Source organism: Rhinatrema bivittatum, chromosome 7, assembly GCF_901001135.1.
Source record: "Rhinatrema bivittatum chromosome 7, aRhiBiv1.1, whole genome shotgun sequence".
Lineage (NCBI taxonomy): Eukaryota > Metazoa > Chordata > Amphibia > Gymnophiona > Rhinatrematidae > Rhinatrema > Rhinatrema bivittatum.
Genome location: NC_042621.1, coordinates 116346288 through 116363996, shown reverse-complemented (window position 1 = coordinate 116363996; position 17709 = coordinate 116346288). Strand labels below are relative to the sequence as shown.

At 44.8% G+C, this 17709-nt stretch overlaps 1 protein-coding gene across 1 annotated transcript in view; it reads right to left on the bottom strand.

Moving 5' to 3' along the window:
* Nucleotides 1-17709, bottom strand: part of SEC24C (SEC24 homolog C, COPII coat complex component) — a 241340-nt gene that overhangs the window by 150046 nt on the left and 73585 nt on the right. Inside the window, 1 exon segment of the mRNA XM_029608970.1 lies at nt 9661-9821. Coding sequence (XP_029464830.1) covers nt 9661-9821 — 161 coding nt within the window.

Genomic DNA, 17709 nt, shown 5'->3' with positions numbered 1-17709 from the left:
GACCGGATTGTAGAAAACACAGAATATCCGACACCGAGGCCCTGGTAGGCATGACCTCTCGGTCCAGACACCAAGTCTCAAAAACCTTCCATACTCTAACATATGTGAGACTGGTAGACGTCTTATGTGATCGGAGAAGCGTAGCTACTACGGCCGGAGAACAGCCCTTGCGACTTAACCTTTGCCTTTCAAAAGCCATACTACTAGACAGAAGCGATCGACTTCTTCCAAACGGGCCCTTGATGCAGCAGGTCTGGGAGAACTGGAAACTGCAGGGGCCCCTCCACCATGAAATTGAGAAAGTCCACAAACCAGGGACGTCTTGGCCATTCCGGAGCTACCAGGATGACCTCCGTTGGATGGATCTCTATCCACCTGAGCACTTTGCTGATCAATGGCCAAGGCGGGAAGACATACAGCAGAACCTTGGTGGGCCAGGGCAGCACTAGGACATCTACCCCTTCTGCTCTCGACTCTCTGTGACGAGCATAGAACTGCGGTGCTTTGCAATTCCAAAAAGTTGCCATTAGGTCCATGCTGGGAGTGCCCCATGCCTCGCATATGAGATGAAATGCGGTCTCCGCTAGTGCCCATTCCCTGGGATCTAGGCGGTGATGGCTGAGAAAGTCTGCCTGCACATTGTCCATGCTGGCGATGTGAGACGCTGCTATGCTTACTAAGAAACTGGAAGGAAATGGAATAGATGAAAATCCTTTTACAGTAGAAAATGTGTGGGAAGAGCTAAAGAACCTGAAAGTGGACAAAGCCATGGGGCCTGATGGGATTCATCCAAGGATATTGAGGGAGCTCAGAGATGTTCTGGCGGGTCCGCTGTGTGACCTGTTCAATAGATCCCTTGAAACGGGAGTGATGCCGAGTGATTGGAGAAGAGCGGTGGTGGTCCCGCTTCACAAGAGCGGGAACAGGGAGGAGGCTGGCAACTACAGACCGGTTAGCCTCACTTCAGCGGTGGGAAAAGTAATGGAGTCACTGCTGAAAGAGAGAATAGTGAACTATCTACAGTCTGGAGAATTGATGGACCAGAGGCAACATGGATTCACCAGGGGAAGATCCTGTCAAACAAATCTGATTGACTTTTTTGACTGGGTAACCAAGGAATTGGATCGAGGAAGAGCACTCGATATCATATACTTGGATTTCAGCAAAGCTTTTGATACGGTTCCGCACAGGAGACTGGTCAATAAAAAAGCTTGGGAGTGAGTGCCGAGGTGGTGACCTGGATTGCAAATTGGTTGACGGACAGAAGACAATGTGTGATGGTAAATGGAACCTTCTCTGAAGAGAGAGCGGTTTTAAGTGGTGTACCGCAAGGATCGGTGTTGGGACCGGTCCTGTTCAATATCTTTGTGAGCGACATTGCGGACGGGATAGAAGGTAAGGTTTGTCTTTTTGCGGATGACACTAAGATCTGCAACAGAGTGGACACGCTGGAAGGAGTGGAGAGAATGAGACGGGATCTAAGGAAACTGGAAGAGTGGTCGAAGATATGGCAGCTGAGATTCAATGCCAAGAAGTGCAAAGTCATGCATATGGGGAGTGGAAATCCGAATGAACTGTATTCGATGGGGGGGGAAAGGCTGATGTGCACGGAGCAGGAGAGGGACCTTGGGGTGATAGTGTCTAATGATATGAAGTCTGCGAAACAATGCGACAAGGCGATAGCAAAAGCCAGAAGAATGCTGGGCTGCATAGAGAGAGGAATATCAAGTAAGAAAAGGGAAGTGATTATTCCCTTGTACAGGTCCTTGGTGAGGCCTCACCTGGAGTACTGTGTTCAGTTCTGGAGACCGTATCTACAAAAAGACAAAGACAAGATGGAAATGGTACAGAGAAGGGCGATCAGGAAGGTGGAGGATCTTCATCGGATGACGTACGAGGAGAGATTGAAGAATCTAAATATGTACACCCTGGAGGAAAGGAGGAGCAGAGGAGATATGATACAGACTTTCAGATACTTGAAAGGTTTTAATGATCCAAAGGCAACGACAAACCTTTACCATAAGAAAAAAATTAGCAGAACCAGGGGTCACGATTTGAAGCTCCAGGGAGGAAGATTCAGAACCAATGTCAGGAAGTATTTCTTCACGGAGAGGGTGGTGGATGCCTGGAATGCCCTTCCGGAGGAAGTGGTGAAGACCAGAACTGTGAAGGACTTCAAAGGGGCGTGGGATAAACACTGTGGATCCATAAAGTCAAGAGGCCGCCAATGAAGAGTGGGTGACTCGCCAGAATGATGGCTACTGCCTGGACACAATACCCTTATTCAATAAACATACACCTGGTTACTGTGACTCCAACATCACTCTAAGCTTCAACAGCAAGAGGAAATGTGGAAAAAAGGATTTGCACTCACAAAGCCGGGAGTAGCTGGCTTGTTACGGCGGTTACTACCCCAAACCAAATGTGCCTGATACTTCACTTTAGATGCATATCCAGCATAGCTCTCTGCTTCAACGGCAGGGGAGAAGAAAAACAACCAATAAGGGCTGTATAACATAGTCTGGGTTAAAACAAATAAGCATGGGTGTAGCTTGCTTATTGCGGCGGTTACTACCCCTACTACCCCCTAACTAATCAAGCTAGATATTTCACTTGGATGCAGCTCCATCACTGCTCTCTACATTAATGGTGGGGGAGGAAGGGAAATAGAACCAAGAGCTAAAAGAAACAGATAAGTATGAGAGAAAAAATGTGTGAAGCTTGCTGGGCAGACTGGATGGGCCGTTTGGTCTTCTTCTGCCGTCATTTCTATGTTTCTATGTTTCTATGTTTTGCTCTGCCCAGCTGATCAATTGGTGAGTTTCCATCACCACTGGTTGACTTCTGGTTCCTCCTTGGTGATTGATGTACGCCACCCGTGGTCCTCACTGTTAAGGTTTTAAAAATTAAAACCGTAGGTACCCACCCACGAGACAGGTACCAATAGACATCTTACGTCAGAATTCAAATAGTTCTAGCGATTCAATTGTTACCGATTATTAATGGCACCTTCATTGTAAAGTTTTTTCTTACTATTTTATCTATTTGTGCCCTATTGTAAACCGTTATGATGGTAAATAACTTAATGACGGTATAGAAAAACTTTTAAATAAATAAATCGTCTGAGAGAATTCTGACCGACTTGCCATGGAGGAGAGGATGGAATGCTTGCAACTCCAACCATACTGCCCTGGTTTCCAGCCGATTGATCGACCAGAGCAATTCAACGGGAGACCAAAGTCCTTGCACCGATTTCCCTTGGCATATTGCCCCCCAACCAGAGAGACTGGCATCCGTGGTGACCACTGTCCAGTTGGGCACTTCCAGGGGTACTCCTTGGGTTAAATTGTCCGTCACCAACCACCAATCAAGACTGGATCGCGCTGCCTCCGTAAGCGACAAAGGTAGATGAAAAAGCTCGGAGACTGGGTTCCATCAGGAAAGCAAGGCGGACTGTAAAGGCCTCAAATGAGCAAAGGCCCAGGGTACCAGTTCTAATGTTGAAGTCATCGACCCGAGAACCTGTAAATAATCTCCGACTCTGGGTGGGTGCTTGAGCATTAAACCTCTTACTTGGACTTGCAGTTTGGAGATGCGTTCTGTGGTAAGAAATACTCTGCCCTGCTAAGTGTCGAATAGAGCACCCAAATATTCCAACGACTGAGTGGGGTCCAGTTGGCTCTTGGTGAGATTGACCACCCAGCCCAGCGACTGCAGGAGCTGAAGTACTCTCTGAATTGCCTCCTGGGCAAGCGCTTTCGATTTCGCACGAATCAGCCAATCGTTCAAGTAAGGATGCACCAGCAAACCCTCTCTGTGGCCAGACTGAAGGGCAAAGCCCGAAACTGAAAATGCTGACCCAGTACCAAAAACCGAAGAAAGCTCTGGTGGTCTGAACGAGTGCCTATATGAAGATACGCTTCCGTGAGGCATAAGGATGCTAGAAACTCTCCCTTGCGCACCGAGGCAATGACTGACCGGAGCGTCTCCATGCGAAACCGTGGGACCCGGAGACATCTGTTTACTCTTTTCAGATCCAGAATGGGCCGAAAGGATCCCTCTTTTTTTGGCACTATGAAGTAAATGGAGTAATGACCTTTCATTCTTGCCTCTGGAGGCACTGAGATGATGGCCCCTAGTTGCAGAAAACACCATAAAGTGTCCTGCATCACTCTTCACTTGGTTTCATAACTGCAGGGAGAGATGAGAAATCGGTCCCGAGGACGCCGTGCAAAATCTAAACTGTAGCCTTCTCTTATCACGGTAAGGACCCACTGGTCTGTCGTTACTTTGGTCCATTCCTCGAAAAACAAGAACAGTCTGCCCCTATCTCCGGCACCGAGGAATGGACCGGCGCCCCTTCATTGTGATGATTAGCTCCAGAAGCAGATTGGGAGTTACCAGGCCTGCTGAATCGGCAGCCCCGAAAGGACTGGGACTAGGTCTGATGCCTGTTAGGAGCTTGCTGAAAAGAGGCCGTGGGCGCTCTAGATGGGCGAAATCTTCGATTTCCTTGGAATCTAGCCTGGAACGAAAAGGAGCCTCTGGACTTTGGTCTAACCTCCGGTAACCTATGAACCTTATTCTCTCCCAGAGAATGGATCATATCTTCCAGGTCCTTACCAAAAGTAATTTGCCCTTGAAAGGCAAAGACCCCATCTGTGACTTGGAGGAGACGTCTGCTGACCAGTTTCTCAACCAGGAGTCTATGAGCAGAGACTTCCGAAACCATGGATCTGGCCAATGTCCGCAATAAGTCATGTAGTGCATCTGCACTGTAGGCCACAGAAGCTTCCAGACATCCTGCATGGGCCGCCTCCTCCACAGACATTGGCTTGTAACTGCTGAACCCAGCGGAGTCCCGCTCGCAAGGCAAAATTGCTGCATATAGCCGCTCGCACTCCCAGTGCTGAAACTTCAAATATCCTACTTCCTGTCTTGCAGGTCCTTGAGTGCTGTAGCCCCAGTAACAGGAACCGTGGTCTTTTTGGTAACTGCAGACACTACCGCATCTACCTTGGGCACTCACAGCAGCTCTAAAGCATCCTCTGGCAGAGGATATAGCTTATCCATGGCTTTACTCACTTTCAAGCCCAGGTCCGGGGTATCCCATTCCTGGAAAAGCAAGTTCATAGCCGAGAAATGAAAGGGAAAAGAAGCAGGGCCTCTCAGATCCAGCAATACCAGATCCATAGCTCCCAATTTGAATTCCTCTGGGGGACCTTCAATGCCCAGCTCAGCCAAAATAGAAGGAATAAGAGGACCCAACTCTTCCTTCCTAAAGAGGCGAATCACTTTAGGGTCATCCCCTTTTTAACCTGCGCACCTCTCAAAGTGCCAAGGGACTGTAAATCAGGGTCCGCATCCACTCCTTGTGGAGGCTTGGGCTGAAGATCAGGGTCCTCCGGATCAGTATCCTGTCCAGAAGTGTCCGTATCAGGCTGAGGGAGCCCTGTCCAACGGAGACGCTTAGGCCGAGAGGGCTCCGTAGCCCCCCTTGACCTGGACCACTTCATAGCAGTGGGCTTAGACCCCAGAGAAGCACATTTTTTACCAGATTGATGCTTTCCTAGCTTTCTCTCCTTGTAAGCCTTATGGAGCAACAATACAAATTGTGAGGAGAAAGAGGAAGAAGAGGAGGAGTCAGAAACCCCCTCGGGCTAACCTCCGTTGCAGGGGAATCAGGTAGTAAAGGTTTCCTGTGCCTTGAAAAAAACCTGCTGAGGAGAAAGGGGAGGTGGTAAAACACCCTTCCCCCAGCGCTGCAGGAATCGCATCTCTAAACGATTTTAAAATGGCTTCCGTTCCCGCGCTGAGCTGAGTGGGATCGGATCAGTCTCAGCCTGAATTGCAGCAGCTGTCCCCACCGGGACTCAGGCAGACATTTTCTACATTGTTTACGGCTCCCGAACACATCCCCCCCCGGATGCAATCTGAGCAAAGGCCCTCCCGGGAGAGATGCGCACGGGCTGACCCACACGAGCGACAAAATGAAGAACGCAGCATCGTGAGAGAAAAAACGAAGAGAAACTAAATTAAATTAAACTGAATGAAATTAAATTAAATCTGCAAATAATCAAATAATGCTGCTCTGAGAGAGGGAGAGCCGCATGACCAAGGAAAAACAAAAAAAAAAAAAAAAGAAAAGTTTTGAAGTTCAAAAACTTGCCTGGCAGTGGTCCAAGTGCTGATCCCATCGGGTGGCGTGAACCGGGCTCCCCAGTGTCGCATCCAAGCTGCTAAATAGATAAGTAGGGCCCTCGAACCATCCCCCACTGGTCTGAGGCAGCTGTGAAGCAGCTGCCTCAGACCAGTGGGGGATGGTTCTCTCAGAACCTAACGACCCCCTGGGAGGCTACCGATCACTGTGCTGCCACAAGCTCCTTATCTTATTATTATTATTATTTTTTTTAAATAAAGCTGAAATAAGTCAGAAACAAAAGACAAAAAAATCCCTTAAACTAACTAAGCAGAAGAAACCAACTTTGCACCTCCACCATCTGCTGGAGACAGGAATATTGCCGGACTGTAGGTGGCACCATCCTATATATAGCCGGAGTTTGTTTTGATAACTGCTCTGTCTCCATCTGCTGGGGGGCAGTAAAACCCAGGGAGTTTGGACCGATCCGGGTACGTACAGGGAATTTGCACTCATTAGTCAGGAAGCTGTGAATGGATTGCACTTGGACTTTCCAACATGACAAAGATCCAAAACATAAGGACTTCGGTGGCTGCAGAAGAAGAAAGTGAAGGCTCTTGAGTGGCCATCACAGTCTCCTGACCTCATCATTGAGCCACTTTAGGGGGAACTCAAACATGCGGATCATGCCAGACAACCAAAGAATTTACAGGACCTGGAGGCTCTTTGCCAAGAGGAATGAGCAGCTTTACCACATGAGAAAATAAAGGGCCTCATTCACAACTATCTGCAAAGACTGCAAGCCATCATTGATGCAAGGAGCCAATACATGATATTAAGAACTAAGGGTATGCAAACTTTGAGCAGGAGCATTTTATTATTCCTCTTATTGTTATGGTTTAATGATGAATCTATTATGCTTCACAGAATAGCACAATCTGAAACATTAAAAATAACAGATGTGTTTTGTCTGATCACTCATGTTTTCTTAAAATGTTACACATCTTACAAAGTCTGCCAGGAGTGTGTAAACTTATGAGCACAACTGTATACAAGACATCCAAACAGACTGAAGTATCCTACAGATTGCCTCTTGCCAGTCCATACTTCTGATGATTTTTCTTTGTTATTTGTCATTAAAATTTCTTATACAAGCAGCAATACTTACTGCTTCACCACAAAACTAGAGGCTGATATTAACAGTATTACTCTTGCTGTTTCTGATAGTATTCGATTAGCACATTCTGCAATGGTAAATATGGAACTATATTTACATGATAAATGCCATACTCCATGACATTTTTAATCTTAGCTCTGAAAACTGTAGAGTATATTGATTGCTGGAAAAAAATTCTTATTTAAATGCATGCAAGTCTGATGCATGGACAACAAAATGTGAAAAATGTTCAAAGGTGTACTTTCTATAGCCACTTTAAGCAACGCTCAAGAATTCTACCACAAACCTACCAGGAACTGTTCAAGCTTTATTTGCAGGAGATGGCAGCACTATGAAGGCAGCCCCAACCCCCAACTGAGACCGCACACAGTTCCAGAACAGAGGCATGGGCACACTTCAGGAGAGGAGGGGAGAAAAATTACTAAAGTTTGTCCTTCAGTTTCAGAAGAACAGCACATTAGTTTGGCAATATATACCCTACCAGCATTTCAGCTCCATTGGCTGAATCTTACTGCAGCTGATATGCATCTTTCACATATCCGCTAGTCACTAGCAGTGGGTGGAAATGTTTTAAAACTTGATTGCCAGGCAAAAATTGTGAGGAGCAGAGAAAAATGTGATTTTCCCTTTTTTTTTTGGCTTATTTTTGGAAGCTACTTTTTTCCTGCTTCCTTGGTACCTTCCATTTCAGTTCATCTTTTACCCATCTAGCACCTCTCCCCTCTTTTGCAGAGTTACTTCAGCGACTATATGCAGACTAAGACTTGCCATATGAATAGCTAAAAAGAGGTGAACGTAAGCTTAGGCAAGAGGTCGATAATAGCACAAGATAATGACAATGCACCAAATGGTTTACATCAAACCCAGAAAAAGTAAAAAAAACAAACAAAAAACCCCCCAAAAAACCAAAGACAGAAATGCAGATCACACAGGAAACTCTCTCCACTTTTGTGCTATCTGGTGGTTGGGTGGGACATGTATACAGTAAGGCATAGCTCACCTGAGTAAAAACTACAACACCCTAGTTCCAGAAAAAGACTGGGATCACAACTCTGAATTGTACAAAATTGTATAGCATGAAGAAACTGATCACATGGGACACTACCAAAGGAAGGATTTCTGAAAATCAAGCAAGGCAAGTGGATTGGACTGGAGGAGCAATTTCAGACCAAATGTGAGTCTGGGACACATTAACAGAGCCATAGGGCACGAGAGTGACCACCTCAACTTAGGTGCCTAGATTAGATGCCTATTTTCAACTAATCTTAGGCACCTATGATTTGGGCTGAAAATAGGCACTTTACTAACTTTTGGAGCCTAAACCAAGACTTCTAAATTTAGGACAATTATTTCCTTTCCTAAATTAGGTGCCTAGCACCAGAAACCAGCTCTAAGTGCATAACATCATTCCCCTGTCTCTGAACCTTGCCCCACCCACTTTTAAGGTGCCTAAATTTAGTCACCGTAAAAGTAGGCACTACACATTTAGGAGATCCATGGGGAAGCATTTATATTTAGGAAATGGAGGCACCTAGTTCTCAAAGCTGGGAGTACAGATCATTTGAAAGGCCTAAAAGCATCACTAAATGTATAAACGCTACAGTGTCGAGCAGCTGGCGAGATGACTGGAGTAGAACAGGTATCCAGCACAGCTAGGTTTAAAAGGAATCTAGAGAAATTCCTGGAAGAAAAGTTCATAAACCACTATTAGCCAGGTAGACTCGGGAAAGCCACTGCTTATCTCTGCAAGTGAGCAACAAGGATTTTGGATCTGACGGATACTTGTGACCTGGATTGGCCACTGTCAGAAGGTAAGATGCTAGGCTCAATGAGTGTTTGGGCTGACCCAGCATGGAATATTTTATGTTATGAGTATGAGTGCAGGACAGCCAGAATCCAGCGCTATTTCAGAAAATGCATTCAGTCACGGAGATTCATAAAATTATATTAACATACTGATACATAATCACATAACCTACATCATTCTCAAACATGCTATACAGTATTGCTAGATGGGAGGTGTTCCTCACTGTATAAAATTTAATGAACTGGAGAAGCAAGAAATACAACTTAAAGAATTAAATGCGTACACTAGGTAAAAAAAAATCCCCTATGTTATATAACATACCAAATCTGAATTTTTTGCTTTTAATTAATTTTAAAACTCGTTCATCTAAAATGTATAGTAAGAATGAATTGTAATATTAATTGATACCTGAATAATTAAACTGAAAAATTAAACCAAGTAAGATACCTTATTCAGTTTAATTATCAGCCCGTTTCTTTCAAAACTCATTTCAAGTGAGAAAGATCAAGTTGTTGCTAGGGCCAGGCAGCTACTTACAGGGCTAGGGATGGAATCAGGGTCAAGGCGTTTCTGTGCAGGAGGAGGAGGAGGAGCTGGTGGTTGTTGACTAGCAGGGCTAGGCTGACTTCCATAGTTAGGGGCTCCAGGGTATGCGCCTCCATAGCCTGGCTGTGGGCCCCTGAACTGTCCAAAGGATCCTGTGAAACAAAGACGCCATCATGAAACGATTTGAAGTGGCACCAAATACAGTACTAGTTTCCCAGCCCTGGGCACTTTCCTGCTAAGCTTATCAATTTATAAATTATCTTCTTACAAAGAAGCCTCCCAGTTTAAATGACTTAAGTTTAAGAAGATCACCATCCTCATAAGTTTCAAAAGCACAAGATTTCAATGTTTGTTTTGATATTATAAAGGAGCCTATCCTAGCAAGTCAGAAAGCAAGTCCTTTAAAACAATTATATCAACACTATGCACAACTTCAGGTCCTATCCAATGATCCTCCTACACAGAAAAAAAATAGGATTACCATGGAGGTTACAGACTAATGCTATGTTCCCTTTTCTACCCGCATTGTTTAAACTGAGGTTCTTAAACAGTGTTTGTCAGAGTTAATTATTAGATAGAATACAAAAAGATAGCATTGCAGATTATATGGTTTTGGCATTGCACTGTCGTTAATACATTTTCTCCTTTAATTTCTATCAAAGAATTGTGGTTTTGCCACAGGATTTGTTGCATTATCTCTTGCTCTGTGTGTGCATACAAGCACACAGATATACATACATATTCCTAAATTGCAGGCCAAACATCCAGTAGCAGGAAATTACAGCACTCCCCCCCCCCCCCCCCATCCCCAGCAAACCTCCAAATTCCCCACTTTCTGCCGATCCCCTCCACAGTCCACTAATCCATTGTATCACTAGATATTATGGAAGGGGCCCAATACTTTGGGATTCACAATTTCTACAAAATTATGATTACAAGAAGATTACACACACACACACACATGCAGTAGCTATCAGAAGTCTACACCCTTTTGAACATTTTTCACATTTTGTTGTCAAACTCAGACTTCCATGCATTTAAATGAGGATTTTCTACTCATGAATACACCATCCTCCACAGCTTTCAAGACTAAAACATTTTATTAGGAAACAAAGTATATATGTATCCAAAAAACAAAACTGAAATCCACAATTAGATTAGTCATAAAAACATAAGAAATTGCCATACTGGGTCAGACCAAGGGTCCATCAAGCCCAGCATCCTGTTTCCAACAGTGGTCAATCCAGGCCATAAGAACCTGGCAAGTACCCAAAAATTAAGTGGAATCCATGCTACTGATGTCAATTATAGCAGAGGCTATTCCCTGAGAGAATATTTGGTAGAAACATCTTTGGCAGCACTTGCAGCTTATGAGACTTTTGGGACTGATCTCCACCAGCTTTGTCAATATTTGACAATTCTTCCTTACAAAACCATTCAAGCTTTGTCAAGTTCCTTGGGGAGCGCTGATGGACAGTAATTTTCAAGTCAGGCCACAGATTCTCAATTGGACTGAGGTCATGCCAGGACATTTACCCTTTTCTTCCTTAGCCACTTCAATGTGGTTCTGACTGCGTGCTTTCAGTCCCATGGTCATGCTTAAAGGTGAACTTCTTCCCAGTTTTAGCAGCAGGTTTTACCCAAGGACTTTCCTCCATAGATTGTCTCTTCTATCCTTTCAAGTGCCCCAGTCCCTACTAATGAGAAAAATCCTCATAACATGTTGCCGCCGCCACCATGCTTCACAGTAGGGATGGTATTCTCTAGGTAATATGCTGTGCTGAGTTTGAGCCAAAATGTATCACTTTGCATTTAGGACCTTCATACCACAATGTCTGCCACATGGCTACAGTATCTGAGTGTTCCTTTGCACACTTCAAAATGAGATTCAAGGGAGGCTCTCTTGATAATTTGTTTCATGCTCTTCCAACAGTTGAAGTCAGAGTGCATTACAGAATGGAAAGGTCAAAAATAGACAGTAGTATACATCCGTGAAAAACTCATGGTAGCAATCAAGATGACACGGTTACAATGATCATAAAGTACTACCGCAAAGGGACAGCAAGCATGTAGCAACAGGCATAAAGTACATCAATAAATAGCATCAAACCAAACTATACTTCAAGCAGGATAGGTGAGGTAGTAGGAACTAAGGATGTAATTTATAGAGAATAATGGGGGAGGAAGGAGTTTAAGGCTGCATGCACAGCGCAGTTGGAAAGGTTGAGGTAGATTTTGAATTTTAGCAGAGGGGTGCTGGCCTAACACAATGAGGCAAGAACAGGAAAAACAAATAGGGCAGCAATACAGTAGAGCCAGTGTTGCAAGCCATGCAGTTTAAGAGGAGGGGAACTGTCAGGATAGTTTCAGCTATGGGCCAAATCCTTCTACAAACAGCCATCTCTTTAGTGTTTTCCTGGAGGTGAGGTCAGGCACAAGCCTGATGTCCAGTGGCAGGGAGTTCCAGAGGGTGGGGGCAGATTCTAAAAAGATTTTCTCTCTTGTGCTGCCTACCATACAGGCCAGATCTGTGGAGTGCTTAGAATATCGTCACATGCACACTTTCACCAGTCTTGGGCATGGAAGCCTGTGGCTCTTTCAAAGTTGCCATTGGACTTTTGGTTGTCTCTCTAATCCGTCTCCTTGCTCAGTCATTCCCTTTGGAGAGATGGCCTGATCTATGCAGGATCTTAGTGGTGACATCACCTTGCACACTTCTTAATAATTGTCTAAACTGTGCTTCAAGAGATATTCAAGAACTTTGCAATTCTTTTATACCCATCCCCAAGTTTGTGCCTTTCCACGAATGTGTCCAGGAGTTCTTTTGGCAACTCTTTGGTTCTCACAGTTGGGTTTTTGCTCTGAAATGCACTACCCAGCAGAGAGAACCAACAGGAATTCTGGAATATATTTTCCTCTTGGCAGTTGTGGGGCAGGATGTGTGGATACATGAAACAAACCCTGGTTTAATGTACTTTACTTCTGGGCTATAAGGCAACACAAGATGAACATTTTGGAAGAGGATGTAGACTTGTTATAGCCACTAAACTAAATTAAAATAACTCTACATTATATATATATACACATACATAAATACACACACACACACACATCCCTAGATATAGATAGAGATCTATTATTATCTCTCTCTGGTCCTATTAAGATTATCATTTTACAGAAATTAGAGATCCCACAATATTAGGATCCTATCAAATTGTATTTATATGCTGCTTAAATCGCAGCAGGGCTATACACACACACACACATTGGTGCTAGACTGGCCTATGTTGACTACATCACCTATGGCAGTACAAAGAGAAATCACTGAGCATTCAGTGCACGAAATTTACAGTGCTTATTAAAAAATAACTGTTCTTAGCTTATACAGAAAGCAGAGTTGCTTACCTTTAACAGGTATTCTCCCAGGACAGCAGGATATAGGTCTCACACATGAGTGACGTCAGCACACAGAGCCCTATCAAGGAAAACTTTTCTGTCAAAGTTTCTAGAACGTTTGACTGGCACACTGAGCATGCCCAGCATGCCATTATCCCTGTAGCCACAGGGGTCTCCCTTCAGTCTCATTTGTAGCAAAAGGTACGAGCAAAAAATAAAATAAAACTATTTCGGACCCAACTCTGCGGGGTGGCAGGTAGGTTTCATGAGGACTACATCCTGCTGTCCTGGGAGAACACCTGTTAAAGTTAAGCAACTCTTTCTCCCAGGGCAAGCAGGATGGTAGTCCTCACATGTGGGTGATTAGCAAGCTACAGGCTGACATATTTATTTGGACCAACAGCCTACAACTTGTGCAACAGGCACAACAACTGGTGCACTGCTGGGAAAAATGAGGCAGCCTGAAAATCACAGCAGATGGATGTGGAAGGAGTTGGGATCACACTGGAAATAAGTTCTTCAAGACGGATTGGCCAAAGGCAGAGTCTTGACGTCCTTCCTTGTCCAGGCAGTAATGTGCTGCAAATGTGTGGAGAGAGCTCCATGTTACAGTTTTACAGATCTCAGCAATTGGTACTGAACAATAGTGTGCTACTGAGGTTGCCATAGCTCTTACTGAGTGCACCTTCACTTGTCCCTGGAGAGGAAGGCCTAATTTGTCATAGTAGAATTCGATACAGTCTGCTAGCCAGTTGGAGAAAGTTTGTTTGCCCACTGCAACTCCTAGTTTGTTTTTGGTCAAAAGAAACAAACAGAGTTGGGTGGATTTCCTATGGACTGCAGTGCGGTCTAGGTAAAATGCAAGTGCATGTTTACAGTCCAAGGTGTGTAAAACAAGCTGTTCAAACAAGCTTACCCTTAATCTGTTTTCATTCTCAATATTATACTCAATGCCTACTTTAAGTGTCCCGTAACATCACAGTTTTTTTTTCTTTTTTGCGCTCAAAGTGATATATTGTTCGTTACTATATCTCTTGAATTAAATTGTCATCCTTTTTTGTGATATTATTGCTACTTTGTAGAGTTACATTGTTATCTTTTTTTTTTTTAGTTACATTTTTATCCTTATGCACTTATTTTCTCTCTTGAGTTCCCTCAACTCACTTGTTATCAAAGTCCCTGTTTCATGTAATTTCTCTTTCCTATTAATACTGTTCTATGTAAACCGGCATGATGTTCCTACGAATGTCGGTAGATAAAAAAAACCTTAAATAAATAAATAAATAAAACCCTCTCACCCTGGTGAGAGTGAGGCCTTGGGAAAAAGGTGGACAAGACTATAGACTGATTCAAGTGAAAGTCGGTTACTACCTTTGGAAGGAATTTAGGGTGAGTAAGGAGGACCACTCTGTCATGTAGGAACCTTGTATAGGGTAAGTATGTGACAAGTGCTTATAACTCACTAACCCTTCAAGCAGATGTAATGGCTACTAGGAAGAGAACTTTCCATGTAAGAAATTTAACATTGCAGGAGTGCAAAGGCTCAAATGGAGAGCGCATGAGCCTTGTAAGCATTACATTTAGGTCCCATTCAGTGACTGGTGGCCATAGAGGGGGCTTAAGTTGTAGTAGGCCCCTCATAAACCGACTCACAAGGGGTTGCGCTGTTACCAGAGCATCCCCTACTCCCTTATGGTAAGCTGAGATGGCACTCAGGTGTACCCTCACCGAGGAAGTCTGGAGACCAGAGTCTGAAAGGTGCCAGAGATAGTCTAAAAGAGATGGAGTGGGGCAGGAAAAAGGGTCGATACCTTTTTGCGTGCACCATATGGTAAATCTATTCTACTTAGAACAATAAGATTTTCGTGTGGAAGGCTTACATGAAGCTACAAGCACTTGAGAGGCATCAGTTGAAAGGTTGAGCGGTTGCAGATCAAGCTTTCAACATCAAGGCTGTGAGGGATAGAGTCTGAAGGTTCGGATGGTGTAACATGCCTTGGTTCTGAGTTATGAGAGTGGGTGCTGTGCCCAGGCAAATGGGTTCTCTGATCGAGAGGTCGAGAAGCATGGGAAACCATACTTGTCGAGGCCAATACGGGGCTATGAGTATCATTGACCCTTCGTCCTGTTGTAGCTTCACAAGAGTTTTGGCTATCAGCGGTATCATGGGATACGTGTATAGGAGGCCTGTGTTCCAGGGGCAAGCGAAGGTGTTCATGGCTAATGTGTTTTGCTGCTTGTGCAGGGAGCAGAATTTGTCCACTTTGTGATTCAGTTCGGATGCAAAGAGGTCAATTGTTGGTTGACCCCAACGCTGGAAGATTCTCCTCGTTATCACAGGATCCAGAGAACATTCATGAGAATGGAACTGTCGACGAGGCAATCTGCTACTACATTCTGTATGCCTGCTAGATAAGTGGCCCGTAGATACATGGAGTGTGCAAGGGCCCCGGCCCAGATCTGCGCAGCTTCTTGGCAGAGAAGATAAAAGCCTGTGCCGCCATGCTTGTTTAAGTGCCACATTGCAACTGTGTTGTCCGTTTGTATGAGAACAGTCTTGTGTGAAAGGCAGTCCTTGAACGCATATAGAGCATAACGTATAGCTCGAAGCTCTAGGAAGTTGATCTGAAATGTTACTTCGAGCTGTGTCCAAGTACTTGAGTTTGAAGATTATTCACACGAGCTCCCCAACCCAAGTTGGATGCGTCTGTGGTTAAGGTCACTTGTGGAATTGGTTGCTGGAAGGGTAGACCTGTCAGCAAGTTGGCTTTGTTTGTCCACCAGAGAAGCGATAGACGTAGCTGGTGGGTTACATGAATCTGGGATGAAAGAGGTTGAGTGGTTTGGAGCCATTGAGATTTCAAAGTCCATTTAGTTATTCTCATGGCCAGTCTGGCCATAGGAGTGACGTGGACCATGGAAGCCATGTGGCCCAGCAACATTAGGAATTGATGGGCTGAGGCTGTTTCTTTTGTACACAGAGACGAAGTTAGCTTGGAGAGTGTGTGTGTGCGGTCATTGGGCAGGAAGGCCTTTGTGATTGTGGTGTCACAATCTGCTCCGATGAAAATAAGGAAGTGAGATGGAGTCAGGTGGGATTTTTGGTAGTTGATGGGAAATCCCAACGAGTGTAACAGATTGATAGTGAGCTTGAGCGCTCCTTGCTTGGATTGGCTCTTGATTAGCCAGTTGTCCAGGTAAGGAAACAAGTGTATGCTGTTCTTGCATAGATGGGCTGCAGCCACTGCTAGGCACTTTGTAAATACACGGGGTACCGAGGCAAGTCCGAAAGGCACCCAGTACTAAAAATGTTGATGTCCCACTATAAAGCGCAGGTATTTGCGGTGCTGTGGGGATATTGGAATGTGAGCATAAGCGTCTTGAAGATCCAGAGAAGAGAGCCAATCTTCTTTTTGCAGAAGGAGAAGCATGGTGCCCCAGGGACACCATTCTGAATTTCTCTTTCTGCAGAAATTTGAGATTGCGGAGCGGCAGAGGCCGCCTGATTTCTTTGGAATGAGAAAATAGTGGAGTAGAACCCTCTGCCCGGGGAACACCTTCCACAGCCCTTGCACTCAGAAGACTCTAGAAGGGTTGTGTGGTGAATCCAGGGGTACCATGAGTAAGATGAGATGGTATCCCTGGGTTATGATGAATATAACCCATTGGTCTGTGGTAATGCTGAGCCAGTTGGTTATGAAGTGGTGAATCCGACCTCCTACTGGCAAGTCTGGTTTTGGATTTGTGGAGTGGCTGCTGTTCTCGGGATAGATTTCAAAATCCAGAGGCTTGGCTGGTTTGCTGGGCAGGCTGAGGCCTGGATGGCTTGGGCTGTCGTGGATGTCCTTTCTGAGGTGGTTTGGTTGGTCTCACGCAAAATGTAAGTGGGTAGTTCCTGCGTGAGCAATAAAACTGTCTTCTGGTGTCCCTTCTCGTGGTCCTTCTTGCAGAAGAGGAAGCCTCTGTAGTAACTGTGGACAGTTGACGCACAGTCTCGTGATGGTTTTTTAGTTGAGCCACTGCATCCTGTATCTTGTTGCCAAATAGTTTTTCTCCGGTACCTGGCAGATCAGCGAGCTTGTCTTGGACTTCAGTTCGCAAGTCAGATGTCTTAAGCCAGGTCCACCTTCTGCTGCTGATTCCCATCGCTGATAAGAAAGAAGTAGTCTCAAAGGAATCGTAAGCAGCCCTTACTTCATGCTTTCCAGCCTCAAGGCCTTTGTGTAGTATGGTGTTGAGGTTATCTTGTTGTTGTTGGGGGAAGAGCGTCAACTATTCCCTGAACTTGCTTCCAGAGATTCCTCTGATATTGTGTCATGTATAGTTGATATGCAGCTATGCGTGACACTAGCATAGAGCCCTGAACGATTTTGAGACCCAAAATATCCAGGAATTTTTAGTCTTTTCCAAGGGGAGATGAAGAGTGAGGGCGAGGTCTCCTGGCCTTTTTCTGTGCGGATTCAACTACCGCTGATTGGTGGGGTAGTTGTGGCTTTTGGAATCTGGAGTATGCTGGACCAGATAAGTTGCATCTGTCTTCCTATTTACTGGTGGGACAGTGCAAGGGTTCTCCCATAGATGATGTTGGAGATCCAAGAGTACCTGTAGACGGGAATAGCCTTAATTTCTTTGGGAGCATCAACA